Below are 14,183 nucleotides of genomic sequence, written 5' to 3'. Positions count from 1 at the left end.
ATATGTTCTGCATGCGCAAGCACTGGACGATTTTGCGCTTTCCTCTCAGGAAATGGCAGACCACACCAGAAAAGATGAAATGCTCCAAGTGAGGAAGCGGGTCTTGCGAGGGTGGCCAAGGCTGTTGGTCACAGAACAAAAACGTTTCCAGCCGTTTTTAATGCGCCGGCATGAATTAGCTGTTAGTAACGGAGTTATCTGCTAGGGGCCATCGCGTACTTCTGCCGGAAGGAGCGCGGGAAGCTGTTATGAAAAAAATTGGCAGTGGTTTAGCTCTGGTTAGACCTGGAGGATTGCGAAAGAAACGAGGAGAGAGAGAGAGAGGCGCTGGGGAGCGCGCGGCAACGGCGGCGGCCCCGGGACGCTAGCTATGCGCCGCTACTGCGCATGCGCAACTGGCGACCGCGGCGGCGGCACCTCTGAGTCACCCCCGCAACGACGGCGGCGGCGCGCCAGCTGTGTGCCGTGTGACGTCACTGCTCCTCGCGCATGCGCATTATGGCCTGCCGTCAGCTCCGCGAAATGGCTCAGTGACTCGCGTAGTGTTGCTTTCGCAACAAAAATTGGCAGTGGCTTAGCTCTGCTATGCCTGGATATACGTAGCGTGAGGTGAGGGCAAGGTGTCCACATCTCGGTGGACACCTGAACCAGAGGGAAGGCGCATAACTGTCCTCTTGGAACAGTGGGCACCTCAACCGTGCTTTAACCTAAGTGGCGGTAGTGACAGGTGTGCGCTGCATGCGTTGGCATTGACAACGTTGTGCCAGAAACGTGGCGCTGAAGCCATAGGCCGTCTGCTACCCTCCGGAACGCGCGCCGGTGCCGCCGCGTCTGCCAGGCATATGACGTCACAGTTCTGGAATGCGAAGCTGGCGGGTCTCCCCCGGCAGCGGCGGCGGCGGCGGCTCCGGCGCACCAGCTGCGCAGCTGTGACGTCACTCGCTCCTCGCGCATGCGCAGCTTGGCTCATCCACACTCACGCGAAACTGCTCATGACAGTGGCTGCGCAGCTGTGACGTCACTCACTCCTCGCGCATGCGCAGCTTGGCTCATCCACACTCACGCGAAACTGCTCATGACAGTGGCTGCGCAGCTGTGACGTCACTCACTCCTCGTGCATGCGCAGCTTGGCTCATCCACACTCACGCGAAACTGCTCATGACAGTGGCTGCGCAGCTGTGACGTCACTCACTCCTCGCGCATGCGCAGCTTGGCTCATCCACGCTCACGCGAAACTGCTCATCCGCGGCCAGTATAGTTCACACTACAAAAGCTGCATGACACGCATTCTGGTATAACTGGAATGAAGAGCCTTGTCCGCTCTATCTTTTGGTATCCTTGTGTAGGCAAGGTATCGAGAAACTGGCAAAAAGGTTGCCCGCAGTGTGTACAGTACCTGCACATGCCTGCGACACAGGTTCTGGCACATTGGCCGAAATCAAACCGACCCTGGTGGCTTCTACACATGGATTTCGCGGGTCCCATCGAAGGCTCATGGTACTTGTCTTGGTTGACACCGGGATGATCTGGATCGAGGCGGTGCCACTAAGAAATGCGACGCCGGCAACTACAGTATATGTGCTTCGGTGCATCTTCACGCGTTTTAGCCTCCCTCGGACTATCGTATCCGGTAACGGCCCGCAGTTTACGAGCGCCGTGACATCGCGGTTCCTCCGGGAAAATGATGTGCGTCACGTAAGAACTGCTCCATACTATTCAGAATCGAATGACGTGGCAGAACGCGCTGTGCGCAGCGTGAAAGAGGGCTTAAAAAAAAACCAGAAAGGAACTTTACTAAGTAGACTTGCCAAACGTTTATTACGACGCAGGTCCACACCATCCCGGGATCGGAAGTCACCGGCAGAACAACTGCTGGGGTTTCAGCCACCAACCTGTCTGAGTGCGTGTTTTCCACGGAAGAACCGAGAGGCGGTTACTATCACAAGCAGGCAGTCATCTTGCAAAGAGCAGCATCTCGCGCCTGGAACGTACGTATGGGCTCGACAATGTAATCACCCAAACGAAAGGTGGCTACCTGGAACGATCACGGAAGTACAGGGCCAACGCTTGGTCATGGTTGATACACCAACGGGAATGCAGCGGCGGCATGTGGGTCAAGTGCGACCACGGGGATCCCCAAACGCGGTCGAGGAGGAAGTCGGCAAAACGCAGCTTGAGCCTGAGCAAGCCTCCGAGGTTGGTGTCTTCCCACCCTTCGAAACTCCGTCTACACTACCAAGATCCTCCAGCCCGTCAGACCTCGGGTAGTGATGCAGTGGCAAGCGACTCCGGGGAACCAATTCTACCCCGACGCTCTGGCCGCACCCGGAAGCCTCCCGACAGGTTGTCGCTTTAGTGGGGAGGAAGTGCTGTATGGTTATCAGGCCAGATGATCGTGCGTCGGCTCGGTACGGGCGCATAACAGCGTGTGCGTTCCCCCCTCTCTCTCTTTCCCCACTCTCTCTCTCTCCCCCCTCTCTACCCACCTCCTCCCTCCTTCTGCTACCGTTTAAAAGCACTGGCCGGTTACCAAAAAATTCAGAGGGGCACTTTGTTGACCTAAAGTGCGGTGAGGCGAAAGCGTTTAGTGCGGTATTGCTGCTTGTGTCACTGATGTGTGGTTAAGAGGTTAAGTAAAGTACACAATTATTTGTGAATCTCAAATGCTGGAAACACTGGAGGTCGTATGGGAGGCATCCGTCTGATTCGACGCCTTTCTGCAGACACTCTCCAGCATCCTAGACAAGGAGAACACTATTAGTGATGTGCTCTGCATTGCCCCTTTTCTAGTGTATGTCTTTTGAATATGTATTGATTACCACTGTTTTCATAATGGCTTGTATATAGTTCATGTACATAGAACATTACATCACTGTAATAAATACCATGTTGAAGAAAAAAAACTACATATGCATTGGCAGGAAGTAGCGTAGCCGTTACCACGCTGGACAGCGAAACGAAAGGGTGGCGGTTCGAATCCCATCGTGCACAAATATTTTTTTTTCTGGTCTGACTACATAAGCGTGACACCTCTGCTGACAACCTTCTGTCGACAACGATGAGGCATTAAAGGCTTTCGCCTTAATAAACGTCTTCCTATCCCAGCTCCCTCGGTGGACTGTCTGTCTCTTCGAGTGCTGCGTCTCGGCTGTGTAGCACTATGCGCACAGCGTCTCGGCCTGGCGTCTCGCGTAACGCCTCGCCGATAGCTTAGCGTTGCGGCAACATAGCACTAGATGCCCATGTGCTGTGCGGTGTCAGCGCACTTCATAGAAGCCCAGCTGGTCGAAATTATCCGGAGCCCTGCACTATGGTGTCCTACACATCCTGAGTCACTTTAGGGCGTTAAATCCCATAAAACCAAAGCATCGTGAGAAATCCTTTGGAATAATGAAAGAAAGAATTAAATATATCAGTAAAATGATGTAACTGGAACTATTGACAAAAAACGATCTATTAATGGCTGTTCGAATTTTGTGGAATTTTGTTCAGTGCCAATTCGGTCAAGAAGTCGGTTTCACTAAGCGACGGCAGTTGGTAAGAATGATTAAAGGCGGCGTCAGGTGAGCATGCATCCGCTGAGCCCTTCTGCAACTGAACTTATAATTCAAAAAGAATGCCGTAGGAACCCGCCGCGGTGGCTCAGTGCTTATGGCGTTCGGCTGCTAATCTGAAAGACGCGGCTTCGATCCCGGCCGCGGCGGTCCAATTTAGATGGAGGCGAATTTCTAGAGGCCCGTGTACTGTGCTGTGCGATGTCAGTGCACGTTAAAGAATCCCAGGTGGTCGAAATTTCCGGAGCCCATCACTACGGCGTCCCTCATAGCGCGAGTCACTTTGGGACGTTAACCCCGCAAAAACCAGAGATTCCGCACAATTTTCCCAAGCCTGGCGAAAGAGAAGTATATGGCCTAATAGCGCGGGAGCTACTACATCAAATGTCAACGAGAGAGAAAAAGCATAGAGCTGGGCAAGAGCGGGTGAAGGTCGACCGGACTGAATTCGGCCAACTACTTTACTGCGCTCAGATAGAACTGCGTTCATTTGAAACACAATGATGTTCATTTTCGCGGCAGGAAGAAATTTCTTGGCAGTGGAAACGCAGATGAACTGCGACTGCACCTTCAAAACACCAAAAAAATGTCCTCCACGGGAGCAGATAAGTCCGCATGAGTCGACTGAGTCCTACCCAACCGCATGCACGTGCACAAAGTTTTCAGATACGGATGACGCCTTGGACGCTACGCAGATATTAGGAGCGCAGTGGTTCGCCTTCCCGATGATAAAAACGTTATTTCAATAGTATTCAGACTTCTGTAACAGATGCACTAGGGCTGTGTGGTTCTTGTCGCCAGAGTACATTCTCGAGTTGGCAGTCCGGGCTATGTCATGGAGGTGCGCGTAGTTATTAATACTGGAGAATAATTGCTGCCAGCAGCGCGGATTTCAAAATATTAAGGTTCATCTCCGTATTTATCAGTTCGGGTTAATATGCCCAAGTGCTGGGGAAAATTAAAGTAGTTTGCCGATGACAAAGTCCTAATAAATGACCCTCAGATGTGAGGGGAAATTATTTCTTCACATTTTTTTTTCTACGTCCCTCCAAGGTTCCTCTCCTACCGCTTGCCATTCAGAGTACGAAGTGGCAGGCTTGGCAGGAGGGTCCTGTGGCCAGGCTAAGAATGCCGATGGCAAGACGGACGAAGACGTCGCCTTGTACACGGGACCACTGTGCTGCCGCTGCACTCCTCCATCCGCTCGCCAGTTGCCGTCGTCTTGCAGCGACAACGAAGATGACGCAAACTTCTCGCCCACCACGTCCTGCTGGCGGCCATCCTGCTGCAGCCTCCCTTTTACCCTGATTTCCCGCTGACCCTCAACTGTGGTGCACTTGATGTTCTCCTGCTGCGCAGCTTCGTGTGCGAGTTTTCCCCGCTCTTCCAGAAAAACACAGAAGCGAGATGAACAACGCGCAGCAGGTGCACCACCAGCGGGGTTGCGTCAGAAGATGAGGGCGACCAGCGGCAGTCCAGCAGAGAGCCTGCAGCTCATGCACAAGTTCTTCCTCGTCTTCTCTGACGTCGGGGAGGGCAGACCACGCAAGGGCACCAGCCATGCCACCAGAGTCGCCGTGGGACGGATGACTCCAGCGGCATCCTGAGCTAGATCTTGGGGCAGGATGGCGAGTGCTTCTGTGCCTTGGGTGGTGTGAAGGCCTGGTGGCGTAGGCGCTGCTGGTATGCGCACAACATGTTCTGCCGAGGGACAGACGACAGCAACATTATCCTGGGCGAGATCTTCCAGCAGGACTGTCAGTTGTTCCACGTCTTTTATGGTGTTGAAGGCAGATGATATAAGCCCGCCAGGTGCGTCCAGAACAGGCTTTGTCGCAATCGTTTGGAGTAGACTGGCAGCGTGGTCGAGAATCAAGAGGACGATGCGGTCACCCTCAAAGCGACGACGGTGCAGGCCGTGTGCAACGGTCACAGTTGCGCGTCGGGTGTGGATGTCGAATACGGGCTGCCCGGCATCGACTCCAGTTTCGACCAGATGTTCTTGCTGACCAGTGCTCTCTTCTGTGTCGTCAGGAATAGACAGTTCGGTTTGGTGGAGCATGCCAATCGTCCGGGGCTGGACAGAACCGCGGTGTCGCTCCGGTGTCTGGAGCAGTGGGACGCTTTTCGGACCACCGTAGAGAAGAGGAACGCTGGTTACCTCTGCACGGAATTCTTGCATCTCGTCGTAGACGTCCATCCAGTGGCTAACTAGCCGGCGTCCACTGGGCAGGAGCAAGTATGTCCAAAGTGACCGCTGCTGATGACCCTCGTTCTCGTCAGGCTGTTGCGCCTTCGAAGAGCGCATGACGCCAGTCTCCAGAAGAGTTGGGACGTTTCGCACACGGGCGCAACCTCGGGCTCCCGGGCTGTGCCAAGCTCCGATGAGAAGGGCTCCGTAACTGTTCGAAGTGGCGGTGCAGCGCTCCCTGAAGGCCGCTGGCGCTGTCTGCTTCTGTCTGGCTGCGCGGTGAGGCATCATCTCGTTGTCCTAGACTCAGAGGCCGCCCGGGGAGACTTCGGTCACTGAAGGCAGCTTAGATTCAAGGCTTCGGGGTCTGCAGAGTCAGTTCGAAATGGGCGGGGCACGGTCGTTCGGTGGCTTGCGCCGAAAGTGGCTCGAGGACAGGTTGTCGCGTGCTGCGCGATAGTTAAATGAGCTCGTCCTTTTTTTCTGCGGTGTTCGCTAAAAAGCGCCGAAGATATGGTTTCTCTGTGCAGTGTGAACGGCCGTTTAATAGGTGAAATATATAGTGGCGAACTACCTGGATTTGCCTGCCATCGCGCAATTATTGTTGTGGCTTGTTCACCGCGGCATAGGGTGAAAGTCCTGAAGTGAATGCAGGAATGCCATTTTATGCCACATTCAGGATTTTCGGCGTCCGTCACATGTGCGGTGTTCTTCGCGAGCGGAGTTTTCATACGCCCAGGCTGCATCAAAGTAAAGGCACACAGAGTGAACTTATAAGCGAACACTGTATTCATGGCCACGCATGTGTGCTGATACATGGCTGCTTGAATAGGCATATAGGGTAGGCATGCCATCCAGGAGGGCTTGCAAAAAGAAGGTAAAGAAACCAAAGAAGAAGCCTGGATAAAATACATGGGCTTTAACAACAACAAGAACAACAACATGGCCTTCTATTGAACCTCCGGTAACTGCAAATTGTAATTAGAGCTTAGATAAATTAATAAGAAAAAGAGCCGCTCCCGCAAGAAGGACAGCGGAGGAGATTTGCACTAACTATCACCTGAAGCCCGCCGCCTCTCCTTGTTAGGTCGCGCTGATCGTTACTACTTCGTTTGAACGCAAGAAAAGATGAGGGCACTGCATGCATCTGCACTCAGCGATATGCGTTTGAGTCCGCTGTGGTGACTCAGTGCTTATGGCTCTCGGCTGCTGATCTGAAAGCCGCGGCTTCAGTCTCGGCCGCGACGATTGCATTTCGATGGAGGCGAAATCCTAGAGTTCCGTCTGCTGTGTGATGTCTGTACTCGTTAAGGCCGATTCACACGACGGTCCGTTCGCCCGCGGCCCGCGCACTACGTGTTCATGCGTCAGCACATTGAGAGGCGCGCTGGATGGGCGGACGGATGGCGGCCGACAGCGCGCCTCTCAAAGTGCTTACGCATGAACACGTAGTGCGCGGGCCGCGGGTGAACGGACCGTCGTGTGAATTGGCCTTTAAAGAAGTCCAGCTGGTCGAAATTATCCGGAGCCCTCCACTACGGGGTTCCTTATAGCCTGAGTCGCTTTGGGACGTTAAACACCGTAAAACCAAAACCGAAGTGTTATTTTAAGTGCTTCAGTACGGACGCTTGCTTTAAGCACCGACAGAAACTCACAAATTTGAATGACAACTTAAGAATAAAGATGTATCGGTGAACGAGGATTAATGTAAAAATAACCGGTGCGAATCCTTACCTTTCGTTTTAGTGTTTGTTTGAAGCAAAACAACTTCGGCCTTAGTTTGCTATTATGGAGATTACAGGAAATATGTTGAATGAAAGAAAAAATCAGCACGGGACAAACATTTGATGAGTCTGCAGATTTTTCTGCGAAAACTATTCGTTGTTTTTGCTGAGGTTGTTTCCATCCTGCTAACTCAAAGAAATATGACTCGTTAATTAATTAAGGCCCTCAATTGTGTCTTAGCGCTGGGAACCAATATAATATCAGCAGGTGTTTTCACACAACACTGCTTCAAGCCAAAGTTCAGCAGAAATTCCTTGAAAGGAGCTTTCCGGGATGGCATTTTTGATGGCTTGGCTTGTGCAGCAATGGAAACTAGCGCGAAATATCTGTAGAGTCGGCCATAAGCGGCCTCCTTTGACTCGGCGGTCCAGAAGAGGGTACCGTGTTAGAGGTTTACAAGTGGGAGCCCATCTACGCAATTAACATTCTTTTTTTTTTTTGGAGATGTGCATCAGAAAATTGCAAAGCAAGTTTGACATTGCTTGCACGCATGAGTTGTTTGCAGTAAAGTAAAAAAAAGTGCTCGAGGACGGGCAACGGTGAAAGGCACAACGATGAACAATACATGCTCCTAACCAAACGAAACCAAATTATTGACGGTGTCACCTAAGCAAAAGCGCTGACTTTATCAACGCTCAACGCCTTACCGAAAATCGCGCTGTCGTTCTTATAGAAGAGGTTCGAAGGTTGAATTTTATTGCCCTAATATCCGACTTCGCAACAGCCTCATAGTTGTGCGCGCTAGTGCTCCATCCCCTACGCCTGCATTTCGCGGCAAATCTAACACTGTGAAAGCGCTCGATGTCTCTAATACCTGATGTGCTGTAATGCGCCAGTACGATTTCACGTGCGCTCTCTTTTTGCCCATGTCCCGCAGCCTTCGCTGGGAACGCCATCAGAACAAGTGGGAGCATGTGCAGCAAAGACAGTCGACAGCACTCCGAGCCGTGGGCAGGGAAGCGATGCCTCGCGCCCGCGGCTTCGTGGCGCGGAGCACCCGGCGGCCCGCTGCCACGTGATCTGGCACGCAGCGGATCAGTGCGCGTGTAGGAAGAGGCGTTGTCGAGCGCGAGTCGCGGACGCGCGCAGCGGCCAGAGGGCGCCGCCGCTGCTTGTCGCCCGATTCCCCTGGCGACCCATTAGCGGAGATCAATCTTCCCGCTCTATTTATGTAGGCTGCGTGGCTCACGCGATAAGCTGCGCGCTCTTGGGGCTCCGGACAGCCCCGTTGCGCCGACGCAGCTGCCATCCGTCTGGCACGAGATACACGAGTCGCTATTGATCGGCCCCACGATTGCCTCGCTGCTCACGTGACCACCGCATGCCGGTCACAGCAGTGCGCCATTTTCGCTACACTGCACCGCTGTCTGCGGGCGAGACTTCAGTGACAGTGGGCTTCGCCTGCGACTGCCCGGTTGGGTCGAAGGCGGCCGATGGAGCAAACTCTCAATTCTTTTAGACCGTATTTCTGTCATGCGAAATACGGGCTCCGGTTTCTTCGCTATTTCACATAATGACAATTGTCACTGACGGTGGCCGCGAATTTGAGATAGGTTGCCGTGCTGTGTCGATCGCAACAGTGCGAAAGTTTCATCTGGAGCTTCTTCCGTGATCACAAAGCAGCGACTAGATACAGCGCTAACTTCCACGCGGCAAAGCAGCAGCCGGACTGCGTGGCGCATTGTGAAGTTGGAGACTCCGAATTAGTTACGGCCACCAGCGATCATTTAAGGCGGACTGCAATATTTGTTCCCTAATGTTTCTCCATTTCGCCTCCATCTAAATGAGGCTGCTTTCACTAGGGTTGAACTCGGGGCTTCGGGCTTCGCTTTAGACTTCTACAATCTGCTTGCGCTGAAGCGGAAGCTATATGCAGCTTGCACCAGTGAATCGGGGACCGTATTATCGACGTTCTTCGCACGCAAGAGCTGTTCATTACTGGCTCATGCCCGTCACTGCGGAAGTCGTGATTAACCTGGTGTTGCGTCAGCAAAGGTGCTGGTTGAAGGCTATGTGGTGCGCACAGCTTTTAGCATTCGGAGCCCACAAATTCCTCTTCAGCTGCAACAAACCGTGAGACTGAGCGTCGAAACGGGGTTGGGTGCATAGCGAGGTCGACTAATATCTAAACCGCTTTCAGCAATACTGACTGCCGGTTTGACGCTGCTGAAAGCGGGAATAAACTCGTTCCTCGCAGCATCGGTGTGCGCCATCAGCCAAGAAAGGTGTCGTGAAACTTGCGAACAACTCACTTCAACGCTGTTTCACGTCGCGCAACCAGGTATAACGTCTGCTTGGGTACGTTGCCGTCAGTGAAATTACGCAGCGATGCCAATTTATGAGCCTCTGAAACCCGCGTAGAGAAACATGCTCCTGCACACAACAGCGACGGTCTGCTGAAAACGTAGTAAAATAAAATAAAAAAAAACCGGCGCGCGAGTGACTATGTTTTCATTCATAAAACTTTGAACCGCACTGTCCACAATAACAGGGCATACACGTACACGCGTTTTCCTTCGGAGAATTAAGGAGGACAATGTTTTATTGAGGCCGAGAACACTAGAGCGGTCACGCACCGCCAGGAAAGTTTCCTTTCTTCGGGGCCTAAGGTTTGTTACCCTCGACTTCATAGCCGGATAACGCAATTTACAGTTATCCGCCTCGGAGCCAACTCGAAAACATCCTTTGGCGGGGGAACAACACTTTCAAGGAGGGGCCTGTTGCCCGCAACTAATGAGCGGCCGCCTTTCTTCTCGGCACGATAAAAGCGAATGTTATTTACCATCCTCTTAATTGACGAACAAAAGCGCGGCGGCTCGCCGAGGGCGCACTCCACTCTTGGAAGGAAAAGTCTTCTCCCCGAGCAAGTATTGAGAAAGGCACACTTTAATTTTCCTTTGAGTGGCCCTAGTGCTTAGCAAGCTTTTATTTTCGGGCCCGCTGGGCTTCGGCGCTGGCTTTAAATCACGCGCTTCGCTGAACGAGTAATGCACGCCGAGATACGCACAGACGCGGCGGCCCTTGCGCGTGAGAGGGGGGGGGGGGGGAGAGACTAGAGCAGAGGGAACACGCGTCGGGGCCTAGTACATAGTACGTGCCCGCGGCCTTTCATGTGTATGTGCATTCTAAATCTCGTGGTTTCATTAAATTAGGAATTTTCTTGTAGCCTCGGCGAGACGACGTCGCTGTCACAAGAAGGGACACCGCGCGAAGGCTGCACCAGAAAAATACCACGCGCAAGAAAGAAAGAGAAAAAAAAAACGTGCCCATGATTTGACCTTCCGAGCAACAAATGAGCGGTGCCAAGTAAGAATGATGGAGAGTGCATTGAAGCTAGCGGCTTGCATGCGCGGCTGATGGCAGGGTGAAGCTTCTGCGTGGGCTTCACAGCAAAACAAGGGACACTTTGTTTTTGCAGGCCGCCAAGCAGAAAATACTCTGGAGTTTGCGAGAGCAGCCACAGCCGTGCTTTTCTCCGCTTAATTAAAGACGTCCACTTTGCAGATTCAAAGATGGCCGCCTCTGATGAAAGCTCTCGTGCAGCGGCTCACTACCCAGGTGCTCATTAAAAAGAAATGCCAGCTTTTCTGAATTCTTTTATGGCGGGATTCGCTTTTACTGAGCGCCCCCGTGAGTTGCCAGTTGTATATGGCTCTTTTGTTTTAATTTACAGACACGTGGTGTCAACAGATCTTTGTGCAAGCGCTGTGTTTTGGTTTCTCATTCGATCGCGTCAACGTCTAAAACGTGACGAGCGGACACAGAAAGCTCGTACAAAGCGTTAGTCACTGATTTTCTAAAAAGAATTACAACGACGGCGGGTCCGATATGCTTTTGAAATATGTGCATTAGTTGCAGGAGAGCGTGCAACTTTCTCTTTTAGTGAATATAGAGGCAAAAATAAATTGATGTTTAGCAGTATAAAAGTGCCAGGGCAGAAGTTGTCGATGCTCTAAAAAAATACCATTTTTGAGGTGAACAGAGGCAGTTTCTTGAATCGGCGGGCAGTTTGTTTATGGTCCTGAGGACGTAATGATTAAAACCGCGAGATGCCTGCATTACTTCCGTGAACAACTGCAGGAGTTATAAGTCTGCATCTTGTGATTCTCGTAGTTGTGCCACCTCCGACTCTCTTTAGGGCTAACCCCAACAGTAGCTCACAGCAACTCAATTCAACTCTCTATATTTATTGTAGGAAAAACGGGAGAGCAGCAACTTAGTCCTATACATTGTGTCTTAGTTAATTAAATGTTTTTCTCGGGATTACCTTCCTATATAAATTACCTGTACGCTGCTGCTTCGGTGTAAATGCATGCGTACAGGCTTGCGGTGAATGTGACCTTAAGGTAAGCCACCCACATCGGGACACATTGGCATGCTCATGTCTTTTTTTTTTTTTAATAAGAAAGCCCAGAGGTCAGTGGTGGTTGTGGTGGAGGCAGTAATGAAAAATTGATGATTTGACAATTTCGATGAAGGCGAAATTCTAGAGGCCCGTGTGCTGTTCGATGTCAGTGCACGTTAAAGAACCCCAGGTGGTCGAAATTTCCGGAGCCCTTCACTACGTCGTCCCTCATAGCCTGAGTTGCTTCGGGACGTTAAACCCCAATAAACCAGACCAAACAAACATAAAACATCGGCTTTAAGATTCTATGAGGGAAAGTAGATGCTGCTGCAATCAAGCTGTTTGACTGGCATCTTTTTCATTTTCCATTTTTTTTTTCTTTCTTGCCCTTTGCTGGAGGTGTTCGTAAGCCGCGAAGTGTTTTCACTATATACACGCACGTGTGCGAAGAGCACAACTGTTGTTAACTCAACAGCTTGCTACCAAATACAAGACCTTCAAGTAAACATGTGAAGTTCAGAGTTTCAGCGAACGTCAAGACCAGATCCTTAAGTGACGTCAGAGAATCACTTGGAAATGGACGTGAAAGGACCGCTCCCCAGTCAGCAATACTTTAGCCGCCGGTTCGACGACCGTGTTAACAAACGCAGGCGAACACGGGCAGGGCCCGTCCTGGCCAAGCATATATACACTCGCCGAAGAGTACACGGCGGCGCAAAAAGGAAGAGAGCAGCCCGCGGTGAGACGGAATTCTGTTGCTTCGACGCGGCGCATCAACGCCTCACTTTCTGGTTTTCCAGGGGCAAAACAAGGGAGGAAAGAAGCGCCGGCGTGCGCGACTGCTGAAAGGTGAGCCTTCCAAAATCACGCATGCAATTGGGAATGCAAATGCGCCTCCGGGATGTGCCGGCTGCAGCCAGTCGTTACGCCCGGCGCGCAAATGGTCGCTCCGGCTGCGAAGATGTGCGGGGAAGAGGACGGCAGCGGCGGCAGCGCACCCTCTTTCTTCCTCTCCCTCTCCTTCCACTCTTCCTCTTCGCTTTCCTCCTCTTCCTCCCTTCGCGCCAACGCCGTCGGATCGAAGGCGATGCGTCGCGCGCGCACTGCTGCGCCCGGCCCCACTGCGCGCATTCGCGCCGACAGCGCGGCCCACCCGCGTCCCCCGCTGTTGGCGCCTTCTTTCTTCCTTCATTCCTTTCTTTCTTTCTTGTTTTTTTTTTCTATCGCGCTTTCTTTCTACCCCTGCCTCTACACACGAGGCGCAAGAATATGGTCTACCTTTCTTTTATTCATGTTTCCCTTTGCCGCGTGTTTCTGCGAGAGCCCCGCCAAGATCGACGGAAGAAAATCGCGCAGGCAGCTCCTAGAGGCGTAGCTCCGAACTCACTTTAAAGAGTTCCTCGCCTTATTCTTTTCTTTTTTTATATACACAAAAAGTATCGCAGAGCCCGTTCGCAATTTGGCTTTCGAGTAAACAGGCACTTTGCTTTACGCAGGCGTGGTCCTACTGAACGCAGCAAGTGGCTCTTTCGAAACCAACAGGTTGCGTCAGAGTTCGGGGCGGGACACCTAAGCCAATTAATGTTTCTTCGTTTGAACTGCAAGTACCGGTTTTATTGCCAGTAGTGGAACCTGGTTGCGAAGGTATCGTTAGCTGCAGGTCCCTAACAAGGTCTGAGCGTGAAAAGAGTGGCCTGCATTGATAGCTGTCCAGCACGGGAGGCCTGCTGGACATTTTGCAAGCGAGTCGCTATCACAAGAAGAGGCTTGATGTTCTGATCCATCAGATGGACGAAAAAGAAGGTACTTCTTTTCCCATCCCTGACCGAGTTCTTAGAACCTGGTTCTCAGAACATACCTACGCCAGCGTGGTTCTTTCGACTTCCTTCAGTGACCCATAACAAAATGGAGGCGTTGGCAGCTGAGGAAACGTGTGGTTGCAGTAAGCAACGCAAGGCACCGGGCACAAACTGCAAACAAGTTGCTGTTGTGCATCTGACCCCTTTTTCTGTGAAAAAAAACATGCTGGGCAGGTGGGCTGGTATCTAAACGACGGCTTAGATTGCATACCTATGACACCAGCAAGCAATGAGATAAACGGCTTGTCCGGCTTTGCAGCGTCTGTGGATGCGAGGCCCTTTTCTAAACTTGTAGTATAGTATTGTAGTGTCAAATGTTTGGGTTATTCCGGAGCGGCTAAGATAAGCACCCTGGGGCGTTGAATAGCGAGAACATGTCTTTTTTTGCCTATACTAGTACGAATACTTTTTGAGATGAAATGGTTCACGCAAGCCACGCTAGCTTTCAC

The 14,183-nt window shown here is 51.8% G+C and overlaps 1 protein-coding gene across 1 annotated transcript; it reads right to left on the bottom strand.

The window, feature by feature from the left end:
• Positions 1–5,001: 5,001 nt before the first annotated feature.
• Positions 5,002–5,862, bottom strand: LOC149350430 (uncharacterized). The gene has a single exon (XM_089575535.1). It carries the CDS (start codon positions 5,860–5,862, stop codon positions 5,002–5,004), a length of 861 nt encoding a protein of 286 aa, XP_089431661.1.
• Positions 5,863–14,183: the final 8,321 nt, after the last annotated feature.

Source organism: Amblyomma mixtum, chromosome 3, assembly GCF_055824585.1.
Source record: "Amblyomma mixtum isolate Tamu chromosome 3, ASM5582458v1, whole genome shotgun sequence".
In the NCBI taxonomy this organism is placed as follows: Eukaryota; Metazoa; Arthropoda; class Arachnida; order Ixodida; family Ixodidae; genus Amblyomma; species Amblyomma mixtum.
This window is presented reverse-complemented; position numbering and strand designations above follow the sequence as displayed.

Coding starts and splice junctions, on each gene's coding strand:
- LOC149350430 (XM_089575535.1), bottom strand. CDS start 5,862: ATGCGCTCTTCGAAGGCGCAACAGCCTGACGAGAACGAGGGTCATCAG.